The following is a 22,961-nucleotide window of genomic DNA, read 5'->3' as shown; positions in this document are numbered from 1 at the left end:
GTGAATATAGAATGCCTTCTGTAAATAAACAATACTTTGTTTGAATACTATAATTCTGAATTCTTTATTGAGTCTGATCCTCGAATTACAGCAACAATCTGGTAGCAGAGGATGGTTTGCTGACTCAATAAGAAACAGACATGCCAAAGAAAGAAAACTTCAGAAACAAAAGAGAAAGACCCAACACCAGGGCACACAACAAAGAAATGGAAACAGATCAAGAAATGATCGATGAATCTACAACTATAATGACAAGAGAATCTGAAAACTTCACTACAGACAACGAAGAGGTAATCAATGAACCCGACGAAAAGAGAAGCGAGCGAGACAGAAAACAATACGCTCAGATCAGAAATACTAAGACTGCTGAAAAGCCAAAAAGACGACAAAAATCTCATCGTGAATCTCCAAGACATCATAAAAGATAGCGGAGCAGCGAGAGAAAATCACACCAACGCACCAGAATCTAAAGACCACAAAATGGTAAGCGAATTACCTATAGATGAGAGTGTAACTAAAAGAAAGACTAACGGTCCCGTGCAAAATTTTGAATGGCAGCCATCTTGGTTTTGCCAGCCAAGCAAAATGGCCGACTCAGAACCAATCAGAAAGCAGAGTTCAAAATGGCTGGCGCGAAAAGCTTTACACAGCATGAAAAATAAAAAACAAAAATTCTATTCATCAGAAGAATCTGATACAGACACCAAAGAAACACCAACCGAACTACAAATCGAAACAGCTATGAAAACACTTTTTGCAACCTTCGGTCCGAATTTAAAAATATCGAAGAAATCGACGAAAATACCAAAGCCAGCCAATCAAACAGCAAAGAAAAGACAAACAGCACAATCCAAAAGCAAAGATGCAGAAGCAAGCAAGCAAACGTTCCAGCATCTATCCACTTCAACCCGAACGACAAGAACACTAACGCCCGAACACAGAGAGCCTTGCAAGTACTCGCCCACACTGCAAATGCTTCCGGGAGCCAGAGGCCTCAACCAAGACGACTACGATGGAAAGAAGCAAGCCCCGATCATCACCTGGACACCTAAAGTCGAACCAGAGAGCGAGTCATCAGAGGAAGAACACTACGAGGGAGCTACAGTGATGAGAACCTCTTCCGACAGCTTCAGGAACGAAATGAACTACACGCATGCACAAATATGCCCAGATGAATATAGAGACAATAAAGAACAGAGAGAACCTTTCAGACTAATCGCGAGTATACCTACACCATTCTGCAATTATCAACATATACAGGACCATGGACAGCCTCCAGTTGTAAGTAATGCAACAAATAACATTGGAAACTTGCCTAATGATTTTCCAAAATTGAGAATAGACGGTATTAATTTACAGGAATGTAGTAAACAACTCCAGGTTGTTTTCTTAAAAGAGAATTTATTATTTTTCATAACTAACCCTCCTAAAAAACCATGGACCCTAAAATTGGACTGCCTACACCACAGAGCATTTTATTTACTAATCTCTAGTATATTACCTGCTATCTATCATAGTATTAAGCATAATCTAACTGTCTCAGAAATAATTCATTGTATGTTTAAACTGTTTCATAGTGAAAGTATGGCAACCACAACGAGAATGTCTAAAAACTTTTTCTCAGCCAGGATAAAACCTGGAACTACTATAAGTGAACATTTATTATCACTAAACACAATTAGAGCAGAACTTCATTTAAGGGGAGAAATAATATCTGACCAGACGATGAAAAGTGTTATCATTAATTCATTAGACTCATCATAGGACAATTACATATCACATTTGGATACAATTAATTTAGGATATCTATCTATAGAGAGTTTATCAAATAGATTAATAGCTGAAGATAATTTGAGAAGAAGCCGCTACAGTACATACAAAGAACACAGACAGGCCAAAAGGGTAGTATTCCAAGACAGGTATCAAGAATCAATTGAGTGTTATAACTGTGGATCCAAAGAACATTATAGAAGAGACTGTCCAAAACCTCCTAGGGAAAGACAAAAACATGACACTAGAAACAGATACCACGACAGACAATCTTCTATTGACAGATACAGATATAGAAACTCACCAAACTTTAGAGAACATAGAGGGGGCAGAGATAACTCAAGAGATAGAAAGTCTGGATCATTGTATGGATTAGATAAGTACACTATAACCAAAAACCAAGACTCAAAGGATAATGCCTGGCTCATTGATTCCGAGGCGACAAATCACACAACACACGATAAGAAAATATTATCTTCCTTCGTAGAAGATAAATTTGTAATTAAAGTAGCAAATCAAGAGGAAGTCCAAGTCATTGGAAGAGGAAATGTAGAATTACCCGGTCTAGGGAAAATAGAGGGGGTTCTATTAATACCCAAAATACCTTACAACATTCTTAGTGCAATAAAGCTAAGCAGGGACTCTAACATAAATATAATATTCTCAAAGGGAAAAGTAACTCTAGAGAAAAACAAAATAAACATAGGTAATATAATTACCAAAGGAGATTTACCATATTTGATCACAGAGGAAAGATGGCTACACAACATTGATTCAAACATAGAAAATGACACTAGCATAGAAAATGAAAATGATAATGACAGTGACAATGAGGAACATGAACCAGAACATAATGATGAAACTATATCTGTCAGCAATACACATACTAACAAAAGACCAATAATTGGAAAACCAATTCATGATGAATGTGCACATATATTACACAGAAAATTAGGACATGCCAGTTTTCCTGTAATACAAAAAATGATTGAACATGCTGAAGGTGTTAAAATAAAAGACTGTAAAAATTACTTGGAATGTTCAGTATGTAAGTCCTCAAAGCTCAGAACCAAGCCCAGACCCAAAAAAGCAACAAGATCATCAAATCATATTTTTAACCTGGTACATATGGATCTAGTTGGTCCATTAACTCCATCAATTACATACAAAAAATGATATTTTCTTACTATTGTAGACGACTATAGTCGTTATGGCTTTGTCTACACCTTAAAACACAAAGATGAAACATTTCAAAAGTTTAAAGAATTTTATAAACATGTAGAAACACAACACAACATAAAAATAAAACAGATCATGACAGACAGAGGATCTGAATTCATGTCAAAGGAATTCTCCCAATGGCTAAAAGTCAAAGGAATGTTACATTTCACCTCTAGTCCTTTCTCTGCCTTTCAAAATGGAGTAGCGGAACGAAAAAACTCGACACTACAAACCATGATTAGATGTACATTAGAAAATGCTGGTTTAGGCAAACATTTCTGGTCAGAAGCACTATTATATTCCAATTATACACTTAACCGACTTTGGTCTAGTGTCATAAATAAAACACCATACGAATTGATGTATAGTAAAAAACCCAAGATAGCCCACATGCATGTATTTGGAGTTACAGCAGATGTACATATACCGAAACAATTGAGACGTAAGGGAGATAATGTATCTAGGAGGCTCAGATTCATGGGCTATGAAACAGGTACAAAAGGATATAGATTTATTGACAATAATAACAAATTCATAATTTCTAGGACAGCTGTATTTCACGAACAGGCCAATTGGTCTAAGATACATCTTAATGAGATACTCCCAACAACAAGACCAGATATTAAGACACAAGATAAAACAAAAAGGCAACACCAAAACATGGATGGGAAATTGTCCCAAAATCAAAACAGATTCATTAATACAAAAGGAAGCAAGATATTTACATGATAACAACAGCAGACCAGAAAGAACAATTAGATGCAATAGGAATCAAGTACCAAAAAGATATAAGGATTACATAATGCATATAAATAATGATACATCAACACCTAATACATATGAAGAAGTATTAAAACTCCCCACAGAAGAAAGAAAGAAATGGGAATTAGCCATGGCCAAAGAAATGGACAGTTTACGAGAACTCAAAGTATTCACTCCAACACCAGCTCCAAAAGATAAGACAATTATAGGTACTAGGTGGATATTTAAAATTAAGAATCTAGAAGGGGGTAACACATTATATAAAGCAAGACTGGTTGCACAGGGCTTCGCCCAAAGATACCCTGAGGATTATACCGACACATATTCTCCCACTGTAAGAACTGAAAGTGTTAAGACAGCTTTAGTAATAGCCTCAGCCCTTAATCTTGAAGTTTTTCAATACGATATACAAACTGCATACCTACATGCAAAACTCGATAAGGAAATATATGTAAGAGCTCCTCATAGTCAAAACACAAATAGAAACGAAACATGGTTACTAAACAAAAGTTTGTATGGATTGAAGCAATCCGGCAAACGTTGGTATGAATGCTTGGTCAACGTACTCAAAACTATGAACTTCAATGCTACAACTGCAGACAATTGTTTCTTTGTTAGGAGAGATGGTGAATCATTAGAATTTGTGTTAATTTATGTGGATGACATTTTGTATATTGGCAAACATAAAGATAAGAGAGATATATTTGTAACAAAATTAGGAGAACATTTCTCATTGAAGTCATTGGGGAAAGTAAATAAATATCTTGGAGTACAGATTAGTAAAACTAAAAAAGGATTTAGATTGTCTCAGAAGGATAAAATTATTGAACTCTTGAACAGATGCAATATGAATGATGCAAAGCCTTGTGATACCCCAATGCAAGCTGATTTCCTAAAGAATATGAATGAATCATCTCCTGAGTTTAATGATAATACACTTTACAGATCAGTTATTGGTTCCCTTTTATATATCGCTAATTGGACCAGACCCGATATTGCTCTACCCCTTAATTTGTTGTCCAGATATGTCAGTAAGCCTTTGATTTATCATTGGGAAGCTATTAAAAGAGTGTTAAGGTATTTGAAACACAGCTTAGACTTTTGCTTATTATTAGAGCCCAACAATGTTAAAGAGCCTATTCTCACTTGTTACGCTGATGCTGACTGGGCAGGCGACACTAAAAGCAGGAAGAGCACTTCCGGCTATGTGTTCTTTCTTAACAACTGCCCAGTCTACTGGTATACTGGAAAACAAGATTTAGTAGCTACGTCAACTACTGAAGCAGAGTATATTTGCTTGTCGAAAGCTTCTAATAATCTCATATGGTTCAATGATCTATTAACTAATGTTTGGAAGAGTCCTTCACAACCATTCACTATATATGAAGATAACAAAGCTGCAATAGAGATATCTAGAGCAGATGCTATTGGTCAAAGATCTAGGCATATAGATATCAAATACAAACATGTAAGACAATTATCTCAAAATGGATTCATTAAAGCTATTCATTGTGAAACCACAGAACAAATAGCTGATATACTGACTAAACCTTTACAATCAAAACAACATAAATATTTAACTTCAAAATTACATGTTTTATATTGTTCTGAATCTGAACGTCGAATCGGCATTTAGAGGGGGATTTGTCATGGATAAATGCCTTATTCTTAAATGAAAGAAATATATACTCATAGAGTATCAAGGGTTAATTTAGTCTTCCTTTCCTAATGTATTCCTCTGTAACCACTCCTACTCCCTAATCCCGCCTCACTGATATAAAAGGGGATGCACACTCCTCCTCCTTGCTTCTATCTACAATCACTCAGTGAATATAGAATGCCTTCTGTAAATAAACAATACTTTGTTTGAATACTATAATTCTGAATTCTTTATTGAGTCCGATCCTCGAATTACGGCAACAAAACCAGGACACGCGGAGTGGGGTTTCGGGAGGCCAAAAATGTCTGTATTCAGTGTATAAGACACACCAACATTTCCACCCTATTTTAGGGGGGGAGAAAGTGTGTCTTATACTCTGAAAAGTATGGTAGTTGATTATAGTTTACCGCTATTATATTTATCTCAGTATATCAGCATAGGTTTGCATAAAGTTACCTGCTCATCCTTAATTATTGATTTATTTACATTTTATTTTCATACTATTATCATATACTTTTGGAAAAGACAAGAGATGTGATGAAAATTATACCAGGTCCATTTTTGACAGTAACTTATTGTAACTAAGATTATTCCAGATAACTTTTAAAAAAAATACTGTTAGTAATTGTTCAAGGTCTTTAGCTTACACAAACATTAACTAGTTTTGAGATGTTCAATATATTAAGTAAAACATGTCATGTTTGGTCATAAGAAATAAATTAATGTTGTAGAATTTGAAGGAATGTGTCATTCCTTAACCATTTATTTTAGAATGATAAGAAGCAAAGCATTGCAAAGAATTAAGAATAAATGTTCATACCATGATTTTATGTCTTTTCATTTATTTATGTTTTCATTCTTGCTGTCTAGCTTCACCATTTTCTGAGAGGAGTTTCATTTAACAACAGTGCTGGGGACAAGATTTCCTTTGATGAAAATGGTGAATTTGTAACAGGATTCAATATCATAAACTGGGTCACCTTCCCAAACCAGTCTTTCCTTAGAGTTAAGGTGGGAAGCATCGATCGAGATGGACTCTCACATCACCTGCTGACCATTTCAGAGGATAACATCATCTGGCCCACTTGGTTCAATCAGGTAGAATCCATCTCATGTTCCATATTGATGTATTACTTTGCCCAATATTCCAAGGAGAGCAGAGGTGGTATTCAGCCAGTTTTGACTGGTTCGGGCGAACCGGTAGCGGAAATTGTGGGTGGGTGCCGCCCCCATCCCCACCCCCGCTCTATGCTGTCCTGTTTAGGCATGGTTTTCAGTCCGGGCGCATGCGCGAAAGGCATTCACACGAGCAAAGAGCATGCACTCACGTTTTCAGTGGTGGGTGAACCAGTAGGTAAATTATGTTAATCCCACCTCTGAGAGTCACATAGCCCTAACACAATTGCATCATATTTTGTTGAGTACTTTTGTCTTAAGGGAAAAAAAACCTGACCTTATATATTTACTCTATGGTCAGATGGTCAAATGAGTATTCTAGTAAAATATATATTCATTTTTTACCTTGTTCTGCTTCACTTATAGGAATTGTCAGTGAATTTGAGTCCTTTTGTTACAGTAGCTGACAAATGATGGAGTGGGAGCAAATTGTACAGTTTATGGCGGTATCCTCGGCTATGGTCATTGGCTTCAAAGCTCTGTTCCTTTTTATTAAATGATCAGAGCTTACAGCACACGTTAAAATGGCAAAGGATTTGTTTGTTAAATGTATGTGTCAGGGATCCAAGTAACACCCCCAACGAAAGAAGACTCCGAGGCTAGAAGTTCCTCAAAGTTCCATTTTATTAGAGATGTCATATTGGCACATCTGGGAAAACCTGGATCTGAAAGCTTCCAGGTTTTCCCCACCCAAAAGAAAGTCCAAGTCCCTGCCCCAGCACCCACATGTCCATCACATGGTCCAATCAATGCGCCATCCCAACTGGAGATGCCTCCCAGTCACACCACTCCAGGTACAGGGCAGGATGTCCTTGACTCTCCAAGAAAAGAATGTTATTATGGCTAGATATCTCTCGAACGTCATACAATCCCCCCTCCTAATTTCCTACAGCACTAAAAGTGACAGCTCTGAAGATCCAAAGTAAAAGATGGCTTTCAGGACTGACAGTATGTGCCATTAAGAACCAGTGACTCACTTCAAGTGATCCTGGAACTCATATCCTTATATATGCAGGTTCAATCAGGACTTTCTGTTGGAAGTCACAATATATGTAATCTCATTCTGGAGTCATTCTGCCTACAGAAACATTTGTCAACCCATTTACCAATAAAAAAGGGGGGCATTATATAATTCAATAGCATTTTGTTGTTGTTTTTTCCTTTTCCCTTGGATAATTTTATGCAATTTTTTAAATTAATTATCTCAAAGATATTGGTAAATCATATTTGCCAGATTCTTTTCCAAATATTATCAGATTTTCTGTATATTTCTTCTAAATTTTTGTTTAGTGTTGAATTATCTTATGGGGAGAATTTCAGTCCTTCACTTGGCAAAATAAGCTCACACCACATGTTGGCAAAAGTGTAATGGAAGCATTCTTAGCTGAACTCTGGTTCTAATGTTAACTTTGATGAAGGTTAACATTAGGTCATCTGCAAAACCACACCATATAGTCTTAACTAGAGAAACAACAACATGCAAATTGCAGAAAGTATGTAAAGAATAGCAAGGAAATTGAGATAAAATAGATTAAGAGAAAAAAAATAAGTGAGGTTGAATTTATTTCCTTATTCCAGAAGAAAGGAATATGACATCAATCAATTATTTTAATGGGGTTAGTTTTTTTTTTTTTTTTAATTTGATTTATATGCCGCCCTTCTCCGGAGACTCAGGGCGGCTTACAATGCGTTAAGCAATAGCCTTCATACTTTTGTATATTTATACAAAGTCAGCTTATTGCCCCCACAAACTGGGTCCTCAATTTACCTACCTTAGAAAGGATGGAAGGCTGAGTCAACCTTGAGCCTTGGAGAGATTCGAACCAGCAGTAATTGCAGGCAGCTGTGTTAATGACAGGGTGCTTAGACCACTGTGCTATCAAGGCTCCTAAATATTGTTTTATTGTCTTGTTCAGTTTGACACTTTTGATTATTTAGTTTGATTAGTTTTGGTGGGTTTTTTTCAGAATTGAGGCAGCTAAAGGATGCAGGGGTTAATCTAACAGGAATAAAATGAATGCCATTAAGTTTTATAATGTAGGTGAGCTCACAGAAGCAACTACCTGCAGCAACTGAAACATTCAGTTGATGTGTAGAGAAGGAAGTCCATCTTATCACAACATTTAGAATAACAGAGTTGGAAGGGACCTTGGAGGTCTTCTAGTCAACCCCCTGCTTAGGCAGTATACCCTACACCATTTCAGACAAATGGTTATCCAATCTCTTCTTAAAAACTTCCATTGTTGGAGCATTCACAACTTCTGGAGGCAAGTTGTTCCACTGATTAATTGTTCTCACTGTCAGGAAATTTCTCCTTAGTTCTAGGTTGCTTCTCTCCTTGATTAATTTCCACCCATTGCTTCTTGTCCTACCCTCAGGTGCTTTGGAGAATAGCTTGACTCCCTCTTCTTTGTGGCAGCCCCTGAGATATTAGAACACTGCTATCATGTCTCCCCTAGTCCTTCTTTTCATCAGAGTAGATATACCCAGTTCCAGCAACGGTTCTTCATATGTTTTAGCCTCTAGTCCCCTAATGATCTTTGTTGCTCTTCTCTGCACTCTTTCTAGAGTCTCAACATCTTTTTTACATCGTGTTGACCAAAACTGGATGCAGTATTCCAAGTGTGGCCTTACCAAGGCATTATACAGTGGTATTAACACTTCATGTGATCTTGATTTTATCCCTCTGTTTCCATAAGCAATACCATCTCAACATATTCAACGACAATCCATGAATATTATTTTAAATATATTAAGATTTTTTCTGATTTCCTTCATGGACAGGTATTGCCTCTCTCCCTCTGTAATGATAATTGCCCCTCAGGTTACCGAAAGACCCCCAAAGAAGGAAAACCATTTTGTTGCTATGATTGCATCCCATGCCCACAGGGAAAGATCACAAATCAGACAGGTAAGAGATGTTATGAAAGATATCAGATGTTATCCATCGTTTTAATACCTTACTCAATTTCCTAAATATATACAACTTTTCATACCTGAGTACCTCATCTCTGCTGAAAACAGTGAAGGGTATGAGACAAAGCTTTCTCTTTAAAATTCATTTTCTCTCTTGTGATTTACTTGCAGATGAAAGTTTCTGAAAATAGTGATGAAGGAAATATTTAATACAATTTCCATTAAGGGATACCAATAGCAATAGCACTTAGACTTATATACCGCTTCATAGTGCTTTTCCAGCCCTCTCTAAGCAGTTTTACAGAGTCAGCCTATTGCCCCCAACAATCTGGGTCCGCATTTTACCCACCTCAGAAGGATGGAAAGCTGAGTCAACCTTGAGTTGGTGACATTTGAACTGCTGAACTGCAGCTAGCAGTCAGCTGAAGTAGCCTGCAATACTGCACTCTAACCACTGTGCCACCTCGGCTCTTGAAGTCTGCCTTGTAGTCTGTCCTGCACTCTTGAAGATTGTTGAAGCCCTTTGAAATTTTGGTTGAACTCAAACTGTTTTTCCCCTGCACCAACCATTCTCATTAGGTGACCATTCTCTCCCAGTTCCTTGCGGTGATCTTTCTCCTTTTGTGCTCATTTACTGCTACTGAGGCAGAAATGCCCAGCTCCATTTGCTGTCTTCCTTTTCCATCACCATCTTCATAAACCTGCATGATTAAAAAGACCTTCAAAAGACATTGCAACTGACTTCCGGTTGGCTCCGCGAGCCTCGAAGACGCTCTTTTACGAGCGCCCGATCCCCGGCTCCGTTAAAGCCCCAGAACAGCCGAAAAACAGCTGTCTGGAGGCTTGAAACCCTCTCCCCGGGCAAAGGGGAGAGAGAAGAGATGACAGATGGAGGTAGAGCCCCCCCGAACGCCCTAGGAAAGATCCTGGGGCGCAAAGGGCGTGCGCTCCCTAAAAGCCTGTCAAGCCGCTCCGGACCAGGGACGAATCCGCTAATTAGTGGACCTAGAAGCCGCGACCAATTCTGCCGAATGGAAATGAGGGGACTTTAACATTTGGAACCAGCAGCAGGCAGAACAAGCAAGGAGAAATCAGACTGCAAGTATCTTTACTTAACTCGGACGTTTGTAGTCTCCTTCGGAACTAACAATTAGCACTTTGCAACAAAATGGCGATTGAAGCTTGAAAGGGTGGGGGAAAGTGAAAGTTACAAGAAAGTTTCGCTTTGCTGGCAGCCCTTTGCCTGGAAAGAACTTTTGTATTGATAGAAGGAGGATTTTAAAACGCTAATTAAGTTTGGAATTTTTTTGAGGAACTTTTCTTTTTGGCTTCTGATTAAAATATAAAGAATTTTAAATTGGAGATGGCCTCAAAACCTGTAAAGACTGTTCCTACTAAAGGAACTGGGAGTGCTGGTAGCTCCCCAGCTCATATTCCTAGTTTACAAGCCTCTGCCCCTCCAGCTGATCCACAGACTTTAACATTGGAAATGTTACAACAAGCCCTCCAAGTTACGCAAAACAAAATTGTTAATGTGATTGATGAAAAAATTAAGGAAACTAATGAAAAAATACAGACTGTGTCAGATGAGATTGCAATTCGGAATCAGCATATTAGGGATGATATACTAATGGCATTTAAGTGCTTGGCAGGCAATATTGAAATGGTGGATGATAAAGTTGAAGAAATTAAACAATCTTCAGAAATTTTGGATAGTAAATTAGGAGAAGCTCAAAACAGAATTCAGAGGGCTGAGATGATGTAACAATGATACAATATAGAGACATGGAATTTGCTTTAAGATTTAGAGGGGTGAAGGAGAATAAACAAGAGAACTTGAAAGAAATGATGTCAGAAGTATTGGCACCGTTGTTGGGGGAGACAAAAAATGATCTGGGCTGGCAGATTGACAAGATATTTCACGTTAACTCTTGGGTTGCCAGACAGAAACACCTACCAAGAGATATTGTGATATATTTTACTACAAGGAGAGTACGTAATGAAATTTTACAGGCTACTTTTAAAAAAAAGCTTCGGGTTGAAGGCCAGGAAGTGATGACAATGAAAGAAATCCCCCCCCCCCCCCAAGATACTGAGAGCTAGAAGGGAGTATGCTTTTCTGGTGGATGAACTGAAAAAATGCCAGATACAGTATAGATGGGAGGTGCCAGCTGGACTAGTGGTGACCTTTTCTGGAGAGAGGCATCGGCTTAATACAATTTGGAAAGCAAGAGATTTTTACATTAATGTACTAAAGGCTGGCACACCCAAATCACCAGAAGGCAAAAGAAAGGAAGCAATGGAAGGTGAGAAAGAAGAGCTACTGACAGTATTTCAGGGGGGAGCTTTGACTGGTCAAGAAGAAACATTACAAATTTAGATGGCTGTTCAAGAGTTGGAGCTAATTGACCTATCACAGGAACTAAAGGATCAAAGACAGACCAGATCGGTGACAGCTAGACTCAAAGAAGAATTAAGACAGCAACAATCCCAGAGGGCAACTCAAGAAATAATTCAAGAAACTACCAAAACAGGAGCAGTGGGGGGAGCAAGACCTAAAGGTCAAATGAGGCAAGACCATCAGGATTTGCTCCAGAGGCTCCAAAGGCCCAGAGATGGGAACTAGATTTTTGACCTGGAATGTTAATGGTTTGAATTCTCCACAGAAAAGAAGAAAAATATTTCATTACCTTAAACAATTTAAGAACGAAGTAATTTGTCTACAAGAGACTCATATAAGAATACAAGATCAAAAATATTTAATAAATGCAAGACTTGGTACACATTACGTAGCAGCAGCACCAGAAAAGAAAAATGGTATAGTCATATATCTGAAAAGAGACTTAGTTGCTAAATTAATTGAAGCAGATGACCAAGGAAGATTTTTAGCGATAGAACTTTTAATAAAAGGAGAAAAAATACTTGTAATTGGAGTTTATGCCCCGAATCAACAACAAGAAAACTTTTATAATTTACTACACTCGAAGTTGACACAATGGGCATATAAAAACTTGTATCCTGTTGGGGGATTGGAATGGTGTTTTGGACGTTAAAAAAGACAAGAAGGGACCTAAACAAAATGTTTTAACAAGAGCAAAATTGCCCAAAGCATTTTGGGAGATGATGGATGATTGGGAATTGAGGGATATTTGGCGTGAAAGAAATCCGGAAGAAAAAGATTTTACTTTTTTCTCAGATAGACATCAATCCTTTTCAAGGATTGATTTTATATTAATTACCAATGATCTCTTATCTAGGGTGAAGAACACGAAAATTTGCTCAAGAATATTGACAGACCATAGTCCAGTTTGGCTGGAATTGGAGTGTGGAAAAGGGTCTAGGAGGTCCTGGAGGTTAAATGATAACTTGTTTAGGTATGAAGAAAATGTAAAAGAGTGTAAAAAATTTATGAAAGAATTTTTTGTTATGAATATGCAAACGGGTACATCTATGGAAATGGTATGGGATGCAAGTAAAGCATATATGCGAGGAATTTTGATATATTTGAATAATAAACATAGAAAGAAACAGGGGGCAAAAAGAAAAGAATTAGAAGATGAGATTAGTAAACAGGAACAGCTTTAATAGTCAATCCAACAGATAAGAAAATCAAAGAGGCAATCAACTTATTGAAAGGTCAATTTAATATGTTAATAGCAGATCAAGTGGCAACTAATTTACGATATGCAAAACATAATACTTTTTACAATGCCAATAAACCAGGCAGGTGGTTAGCATATTTGTTAAGGAAAAAGCAAAAATCAAGGACAATAGAGAAAATAAAATATAAGGGTAAAGAGGTTTATGAGCAACAATTGATTAAAAAATCTTTCTTAGAGTTTTATTCGAGGCTGTATACTGGTGATAAAATTAAAGATATAGATATAGATAGATATTTGCAGAAAGAGAATATTTATACAATCTCAAATGAGCAGAGGGATAGTTTAAATCAAATGATAACTTTCGAGGAAATTGTGTTAGCAATTAAGCAGTTGAAAGTGGGTAAAGCTCCTGGGACGGACGGTCTGACAGCTATTTAATTATAAAACTCTACAGGAGGAAATGGTGGAACCATTGAAAGAATTATTTAACAATATACAACAGGGAGGAGAGGTACTTCCAACTTGGAAGACAGCATTTATCTCGTTGATCCCAAAAGAAGGACATGATGATACAGATCCTAAAAATTATAGGCCGATTTCATTATTAAATACAGATTATAAGATTTTTGCTAAAATTTTAGCAAATAGATTAATGATAGTTATGCAGCAAATGATTCACCATGATCAAACTGGTTTTATAAATGGCAGACAAATGAAGAGTAATGTAAGGCAAATTTTTAACTTATCAGAGTATTTGGGAAGGAACAACCAGGTCCCCGCAGTGCTAGTGTTTTTGGATGCTGAAAAAGCCTTTGATACATTGAATTGGCAATTTTTCTTAAAATTAATAGAAAGGATGCAATTTGGAGAACAATTTGTACAATGTATTAAGGCAATATATCAAAAACAAACAGCACAAATAATAGTTAATGGTGGCTTAACAGGTGCTTTTAATATAGAAAAAGGAACAAGGCAAGGTTGTCCCTTGTCTCCGTTATTGTTTGTTTTGTCGCTGGAAGTTTTACTAAGTAAAATACATGAGATGGATATAATAAAGGGAATTAAAATTAGACAGCATGAGTACAAGTTACGAGCATTTGCGGATGACCTGGTTGTTACCTTAACCCAACCGGTACAATTGGTTACAGCCTTGATGGATATAACCTGCTTATATGGACAAGTATCTGGTTTTAAAATAAATGCAGCTAAAACGAAAATAATAGCTAAAAATATGGTTAGGAGCCAGAAAGAAGAGATAGAAAGGTTAACAGGATTTGAAGTAGTTAAGAAGGTTAAATATTTAGGGGTTTATATTATGACTGCAAATATGAAATTATATCAGTACAATTATGAACCATTATGGCACAAAATACAGAAAGAGATGGAAAACTGGAAAACATTACAACTGTCTTTGCTGGGAAAGATAGCTGCTGTAAAAATGAATATTTTACCAAATTTTTTATTTCTTTTCCAAATGATACCTATACTTAAAAAAGATGAAAACTTGAAGGAATGGCAGAAGGGCATAAATAAATTTGTGTGGGCAGGGAAGAAACCACGAGTCAAACAAAAGATATTGCAAGATACTCGAGAAAGAGGTGGCCTTAAGATGCCCAATTTAAGGTTGTATTATAAAGCCGCTGCCCTCTCAGCAATCACAGATTGGATAAATTTAACGGAGGAAAGGATATTGAATATTGAAGGATATGGTTTGGTTTATGGCTGGTATGCTTATTTAGTGTATGATAAGAAAGTAGATAAGACTTTTAAAAGTCATATATTAAGAAATGCTCTATTGCGTGTCTGGAAAAAGTATAAATATAAATTAAATGATAGGTTACCAATATGGACAGTACCCAGACACGCGATAGAGAATATAAATTTAGAGCAAAAGCAAGATAAGATTACATATAAGGAACTCCTCTATAAGGAAGGAGTCAGATTACAATTAAAATCTATGGAGCAATTGAGAGAAGAGGGGATTATTAGGACTTGGTTTCAGTATGGACAGCTGCTGGCCAGATGAAGAGAAGATCAAAAAACTGGTATTTTACAGCAGGATGAGAATTTGATAAAGCAAATAAGAGATAAAGGTCAAATGCATATAAAAAGGTTGTATAACGCATTAGTGGAAATAGATTCAGAAACAGAGTTAGTCAAGGATTGTATGATAAAATGGTCACAAAATGTAGGTGAGCCAACATTTCTCTCAAGACACTTCAAGGGAAAAGAAATTTGGGAGGGTTCGGGCTCCCTGACTGGGAATTATATCAAAAGGCGGCAAAAATAATTTGGATAAAGGAGTGGATCAAATTACAAGAAGGTAGACTTTTGACACTAGAAGGACACGATCTCCTTGAAGGATGGCACGCTTACCTCTGGGACATAAAGGATAGGAAGAAAACTCATTTCCATAAACATAAAATTAGAGAGACATTGATTCGTACGTGGCTGGAAATTAGACAGAAGATATATACCAAGGTTCCTAGCTGGTTGTCGATTATGGATGCTCTAGTGGCCCCAAATACAAGAGGGAATTATAAAATGGGCACATATAAGGATATCTTGGATGAAGAAGGGAAGCTCAAACCTTTGGAAGTACTGAGGGACCAGGGTTTTATTCTGGATTGGTGGAAATATCTTCAGATTAAGTCTAGATTTCAAGAAGATAGAGATAAATGTGGTATTGAAATGAAATATGGATATTTTGACAAAATTATTTGGGGACCAGATAAGAAAATGCTATCGAAAATCTATAACTTTATATTAGATGAGGATAGAGCCGAGAAGATAGCTAAAAATCAGCTAAGCATTTGGGAGAAAAATTTAGGATATGGCCTTAATTTCAATGATTGGGAGATAGCTTGGAACAGAAATCTCAAAATAACGAAATCCGTAACATTCAGGGAAAATCACTACAAAATGTTGCATAGGTGGTACCTAGCCCCGGACAGGCTGGCCAAAATATTTCCAAATTCCTCTGCTTTATGTTGGAAATGTGGAAAGACGGTCGGCACCTTTTATCATCTGTGGTGGACTTGCCCTGAGACCAAAAAGTTTTGGTTAAAGATCCGACTCTGGCTCTCGGAAATAATGGGACAAGAGATAGCCCTGGCCCCGGAATCCTTCCTCTTAGGTATGATTGAAGATGGTCTCGACAACAATAAAACCCAACTGGCAATTCAAATTATTACTGCGGCTAGATTAGCCTTTGCGAAACTCTGGAAATCCAACTCTACCCCCTCTGAAGAAACATTAATAAATAAAATTCTAGAGTGCGCAGAGATGGCCAAATTGACGAGCGAGCTAAAAAACGAAGAGAACTTTAAGTACTACGAAGTATGGGGAATTTGGTATAACTGGTTAAAGAATAGAATAAAAATATGATAATAGGCTACGATCTGTTAGACACCCGAAATGGACTTAATTGTATAGAAATGTAGAGAACCGTATAGAACCGTATATTGTATAGCTATGGATGGATTTCATTTAATGTTTGATCTAATGAAATGTGTAAACATTGCACCTCGGATCAAGATTGTGATTGTACATTGTCTTTTTAAAAATTGGAAAATTCAATAAAGTATTTAAAAAAATAAAAATAAAAAAAAAAATAAAAGTTGTGCATTTGGCAGAAATGGCAAAAATTTCATCATATCTTAAAGACCATTCAAATGAAAGATACATATTGGAATGGAGAAGATGGATCGATTACATACGGAAGAAGTATCCGAATAAGAAGATTCATATAGCTTATGAATGAAGTAATTTTAAGTAGTTTATGTTTGTTTTTTGAGTTATAAGGAGTTAAGGATCTAGGGAGAATATGAAATGTAATAATTTGTTAGCATATTTTAGTTTTTGATTTGTGAATGCTATACCCTGTGCTTGTTCTGGGAAGTCTAGGGAGGGGTTGAGGGGGGAAGGGCGGGGGGGGGTGAAAATGTTTGTATTTCCTATAAAAATGGTTTACCTTGGGAACTTTTGGGAGAAGGGATGTAAAGGAGAAAGCTCATTGCTGGGCACTAAGATAGAAGGCACCTGGGGGAGCAAACAAATCTGGTGCTTGCTAGAACACAAATGAATTCTGGTTTCTCCTGAAACTTGACACCCACAACATAGAATTCCGGGTAACCAAAAAGGCTTAGACAAGAGGAGATAGGCAAGTGAGGGGGGGGGGATTGTCTCTGCACTGGGAGACACCAAGCTTGGAATGGCTTGGATTGAGTGTATGAGCTGCGGTGGTGCAGTGGTTAGAGTGCAGTATTGCAAGCTATTTTTGCTGACTGTTGGCTGCCTGCAATTTGGCAGTTCAAATCTCACCAGGCTCAAGGTTGACTCAGCCTTCCATCCTTCTGACCCAAATTGTTGGGGGCAGTATGCTGACTCTGTAAACTGCTTAGAGACTGCTGTAGAGCACTGTAAAGCGGTATATAAGTCTAAGTGCTATTGCTATTGCTATTATTGTTTAATGACCCACAATTCTCAGTTAATGGCTACAATGGGTAGAGATTGTGCATGCTAAGCAATGCAGTTATAGGACAGCTTGTTTTAGAAGCATATTTTTAGCAACTGAAAATGTTGTCCAAATTATGGACATAAACCAGAACTATCTGTAAAAAGGACTTTGGTCAATTATTTTTATCCAAGCACAAATCCACATAAAGGGACTTTGCTATTATTGTTATAATGATATACATTTATACAACCACCCCAATTCTCTGCTTTCACTCTTGCTTTAACACAACTTTCTAAATATGTCCAATGCACGGAAACGGCATTGGTCGCGTTGGTTGATGATCTCTGGAGGGCTCGGGACAGGGGGTGCTCCTCTGTCCTGGTCCTGTTAGATCTCTCAGCGGCTTTTGATACCATCGACCATGGTATCATGCTGCACCGGTTGGAAGAGTTAGGGGTGGGAGGCACTGTGTTGCGGTGGTTCTCCTCCTTTCTCTCTGACCGGTCGCAGTCTGTGTTGACAGGGGGACAGAGGTCAACCCCGAGGCCCCTCATATGTGGGGTGCCGCAAGGGTCGGTCCTCTCGCCTCTCCTGTTCAACATTTATGTGAAGCCGCTGGGTGAGATCATCCGTGGTTTCGGGGTGGAGTACCATCAGTATGCTGACGACACCCAGCTGTACATCTCCACCCCGGATCACCCCAACGATGCCCTTGAAGTGATGTCCCGGTGCCTGGAGGCCGTACGGATCTGGATGGGGAGGAACAGGCTCAGGCTCAACCCATCCAAGACCGAGTGGCTGTGGTTTCCGACGTCCCGATATAGTCAGTTGATGCCATCACTGACTATTGGGGGCGAATCATTGGCCCCCACGGAGAGGGCTTGCAACTTGGGCGTCCTCCTGGATTCACGGCTGTCTTTAGAAGAGCACTTGACGGCCATGACCGGGAGGATTTTTCATCAGGTTCGCCTGATTCGCCAGTTGCGTCCCTTTCTGGATCGGGACTCGTTACGCACGGTCACTCATGCCCTCGTCACCTCCCGCCTGGACTATTGTAATGCTCTCTACATGGGGCTCCCCTTGAGGAGCACCCGGAGGCTCCAACTGGCGCAGAGTGCGGCCGCGCGGGTGGTAATGGGAGCGACATGGCGCTCCCATGTAACACCTCTCCTGCGCGAGCTGCACTGGCTCCCGGTGGTCTTCCGGGTGCGCTTCAAGGTTTTGGTTACCACCTTTAAAGCGCTCCATGGCTTAGGGCCTGGTTATTTACGGGACCGCCTACTACCACCAATAGCCTCCCACCGACCAGTACGCTCTCATAGAGAGGGACTCCTCCGGGTGCCGTCAGCCAAACAATGTCGGCTGGCGACCCCTAGGGGGAGAGCCTTCTCTGTGGGGGCACCTACCATCTGGAATGGGCTCCCCCCAGAGATACGGAGGATCCCGGATCTGCGCACCTTCCGCCGCGCTGTGAAGACCTTTTTATTCCATCAGGCGGGCTTGGCCTAATCTCTTCCCTTTTTAAATATGTAAATTTTAATTTGTTTTTAAATTATTGGGGTGTTTTAATTTGTCTGGGCCAAAATGATTTAATCTGATTTTATCTGGTTTTTAAATTTTTTGTATCTATGTTATTTTATTGTCTGGCTGTTCACCGCCCTGAGTCCTTCGGGAGTAGGGCGGTATACAAATCAAATAAAACATAAAACATAAAACAAACATATCCACATTCTCAGCCTGATTGAAACTTTACCATGTTTTGACACTCCATTTAATTTGTTTTTATAGATATGGACCAATGCTTCCAGTGCCCAGAAGATCAGTATCCCAACAATAAGAAGAATTTCTGTCTTCTCAAATACAGAACATACCTCTCTTATGAAGAAACATTAGGAAGCAGCTTGATGACAGTGGCCATTATTCTTTCTTTGACTACAATTTCTGTACTAGGAGTGTTCCTGAAGTACCACAACACTCCTATCATTAAGGCCAACAACCGCAGCCTCTCCTACACCCTCCTCATCTCCCTCCTCCTCTCCTTTCTTTGTCCTCTGCTTTTCATTGGCAGGCCCATGGCAGTGACCTGTCTCCTTCGACAGACTGCTTTCGGGATCATCTTCTCAGTGGCTGTTTCTTGTATATTGGCCAAAACCATCACTGTGGTTCTTGCTTTCATGGCCACCAAGCCAGGATCAAAGATGAGGACGTGGGTTGGGAAAAGACTGGCCCTTTCCATTGTTCTCTCCTGCTCCCTCATTCAAACCCTCCTTTGTACTGTGTGGCTGGCCACCTCACCCCCTTTCCCAAACTTTGATACTCACTCCTTTGTTTCTGAAATTGTTGTGGAATGCAATGAAGGGTCAGTTGCTATGTTTTATAGTGTCTTATCTTTTATGGGCTTCCTGGCTATGGTCAGTTTTATTGCAGCTTTCCTAGCTAGGAAGTTACCAGACAGTTTCCAGGAAACCAAGTCTATTACCTTTAGCATGCTTGTTTTTTGCAGCGTGTGGTTGTCATTTGTCCCTGCCTATATGAGCACCAAAGGAAAATATACAGTAGCTGTGGAGATCTTCTCCCTCTTGGCTTCCAGTGCTGGGCTCCTGACTTGTGTTTTTTCCCCCAAATGCTACATCATCATTGTGAGGCCTGATTTGAATAAAAGAGAGCATCTAATAAAGAGAATTATTTAAACAATCATATCTTTTGTCTTTCTCCCATATGAGGTTACCATTAAATCTCATTAAAAAGGTGAAGGTTCCCCTCACACATATCTGGTAGTCATTCCCGACTCTAAGGGGCGGTGCTCATCTCCATTTCAAAGCCAAAGAGCCAGCACTGTCTGAAGACATCTCCATGGTCTTGTGGCCAGCATGACTAAATGCCAAAGGCGCACCAAAGGTGGTCTCTATTTTTTCTACTTGCATTTTTTATGTGCTTTCAAACTGCTAGGTTGGCAGAAGCTGGGACAAATAACGGGAGCTCACCCTGTTACGTGGCACTAGGGATTCGAACAGCTGAACTGCTGACAAGCTCAGCATCTTAGCCACTGAGCCACCACGTCCCTTTGAATCTCATTAGGCATCATTTTTACTTGATTCAATACGTTTCAACATGGCTCCTAATTCTTTAATGGATAAAGGATTCAGAAATCTTTTGCAAAAATGTATTATGCTTTGCTTGTAACATACTTTCTTATCCCAGTCATTAAGGAAATGGAAAGTTAAAGACAGTGCAGAAACAGAATTAATGTTATATATAAAAAAAACTACTTTTTACAGTTCCTAAAGCTTTTCTTCCAGAACATCATTCTGTGGATAAAGAGGACTGCTATTTGTGCAGTTCTTTCATTGGTGCCATTGTTAGGTTCACCGGTACGCTATTTTGCTTCTCATGCTTTGGTAATGATAACTGAAATATTCTTTTAGGTGGAACTCTCCTTTTATGACCTCTGGAGAATCCAGACCTCAGCATGAGTTTCTGTATCCCATTTTTCATTCAAAGTATTGATAATTACAATCCTTTGAAATTAGGTAGATAGATAGATGGATCTTGACAGGCACTCTTGACACTGGGCCCTATCTAATAAAATTAAATTCAATGTAAAGAAAAGTAAAGTCTTACAGTTAGGCAAGAAAAACCAAAAGTCCACATATAGACTGGGTGAAACCAGGCTTAATAGCAGTAACTGTGAGAGGGATCTTGGAGTCTTAGTGACAATCAACTAAATATGAGCCAGCAGTGTACAGCAGCAGCCAAAAAAAACCCAAACCAATCCTAAATTGCATAAACAGAGAGAAACAATCAAGATCAAGTGAGGTACTAATACCACTTTATAAAGCCTTAGTAAGACCACGCCTAGAACACTGCATCCAGTTTTGGTCATCACACTATAAAAACATGTTGAGACTCTAGAAAAAGTGCAAAGAGCAACCAGGATGATTAGGGGACTGGAGACTAAAACATATGATGAACGGTTACAGGAACTGCTAATGGATAGTTTAGTAAAGAGAAGGGCCAAGGGAGACATGATAGCAGTGTTCCAATATTTGAGAGGCTGCCACAGAGAGGAAGGGGTGAAGTTATTTTCCAAGGCACCTGAAGGACAGACAAGAAACAATGGATGGAAACTGACCAAGGAGAGATTCAACCTAGAAATGAGGAGGAACTTTCTGACAGTAAGAACAATCAACCAATGGAACAGAAGTTGCCTTCAGAAGTTGTGGGAGCTTCATCACTGGAGGCTTTCAAGAAGAGATTGGACTGCCATTTATCAGAAATGGTGTAGGGTCTCCTGCTTGGGCAGGGGATTGGACTAGATGACCTGCAAGGTCCCTTCCAACTCTGTTAATCTGCAAAAATCTGTAGATGATAGATCATAAGAGAGAGATTCTACAATCTGATTTTTCTGACTGAATGAAAGTAGATTTTATCTAAATAAGTAACTAATAGCAATAATGATCTGTTATTTTTCAAGATTTTAGCCTACATGATAGATATGATATGAACATTAAACCTCTCTATATCCTTGTCTGTCTTTTTATTTCTGCTGAGGAAAAATTGTCCCATTACATTTTTTTCACTGCTACTATATGGTATGGAACTGCACTATTACATACCAGTCCTGAAGCCCCAATTCCATGATATTTGGAAATCCATGTGTATCTCAGTGAAGATCTCCATTTCTCTATTGTTAATTACAGGTGACACATTGAGAAAGGTTTCAAGACAAGCTATATAAAATTAATTCAATTTAAGGTGATCAAGATAGAAGCCAGCTTGAATTTCTAGGCTACCATTTTTTTGTGTATTTCATGAACTTGTAGAATTTCATGAACCTGCAGAAATATTTTCCAGTAGTTTTTCATTTGTTGTGATCATGTTTTTCCCTTGGCATCCTTACAAAAAAATTGGCTTAATTGCACCATGGGAATAAACTGAAGAATTTCTGTGCAACACTCAGATAAATATATTTCTTTCCTTGCTGTTTTGAATAACGAAGAAGTCTAGTGAGGTAATCATCTGCCCTTCCTTGATTGACTTCTCCTTTCCATTTGGCAATTCCTGTAACATGCAATAGAACATGACCAGTTTAGGACTTTAAAACTTAAAGGTGCTTCAAACATTCCTTTTGGTCTTAGAAATTATGCCTACAGAGGAGTTGTAGCTCAATAACTAGAAGTTTGTTCACAACTCCCTCAGCTTTCCAGTTGAATCTTGGCTGTTTAGTTGGAGAATGCTCCACCAGTCATGTGGGGAGTGAATATACTTTTTACAGGAAGAATTTCTCATTTTACAGTTGGGATGCTGATATTAGGAATGTTTCCTAGGAGGGTTTGCAAAGTTCCTTTTTCAAAATGCCATAGCACTGATCCAAGTCCATTTCTTCATAAATATC

General features: G+C 38.5%; 1 protein-coding gene across 1 annotated transcript; it reads left to right on the top strand.

The window, feature by feature from the left end:
* The first annotated feature begins 297 nt into the window (after nucleotides 1-297).
* On the top strand, nucleotides 298-20,256 carry LOC139317638 (vomeronasal type-2 receptor 26-like). The gene is made up of 3 exons (XM_070944722.1): nucleotides 298-483; nucleotides 9,374-9,500; nucleotides 19,355-20,256. Exons 1-3 carry the CDS (start codon nucleotides 298-300, stop codon nucleotides 20,254-20,256), a joined length of 1,215 nt encoding a protein of 404 aa, XP_070800823.1.
* The last annotated feature ends 2,705 nt before the right edge of the window (nucleotides 20,257-22,961 follow it).

This window comes from Pituophis catenifer, unplaced genomic scaffold (assembly GCF_029215685.1).
Source record: "Pituophis catenifer annectens isolate HBS135680 unplaced genomic scaffold, rPitCat1.0.hap2 SCAF_5, whole genome shotgun sequence".
NCBI lineage: Eukaryota > Metazoa > Chordata > Lepidosauria > Squamata > Colubridae > Pituophis > Pituophis catenifer.
The sequence above is the reverse complement of the archived record's forward strand: the minus strand, read 5'-3'. Positions and strand labels throughout refer to the sequence as shown.

Excerpts from the sequence above, each read along its gene's own strand:
- LOC139317638 (XM_070944722.1), top strand. The coding sequence starts at position 298 with ATGAACCCGACGAAAAGAGAAGCGAGCGAGACAGAAAACAATACGCTC. Across the intron at positions 484-9,373 it reads AATCTAAAGACCACAAAATG|GTATTGCCTCTCTCCCTCTG; the intron begins GTAAGCGAATTA and ends CTTCATGGACAG. Across the intron at positions 9,501-19,354 it reads AAAGATCACAAATCAGACAG|ATATGGACCAATGCTTCCAG; the intron begins GTAAGAGATGTT and ends TTGTTTTTATAG.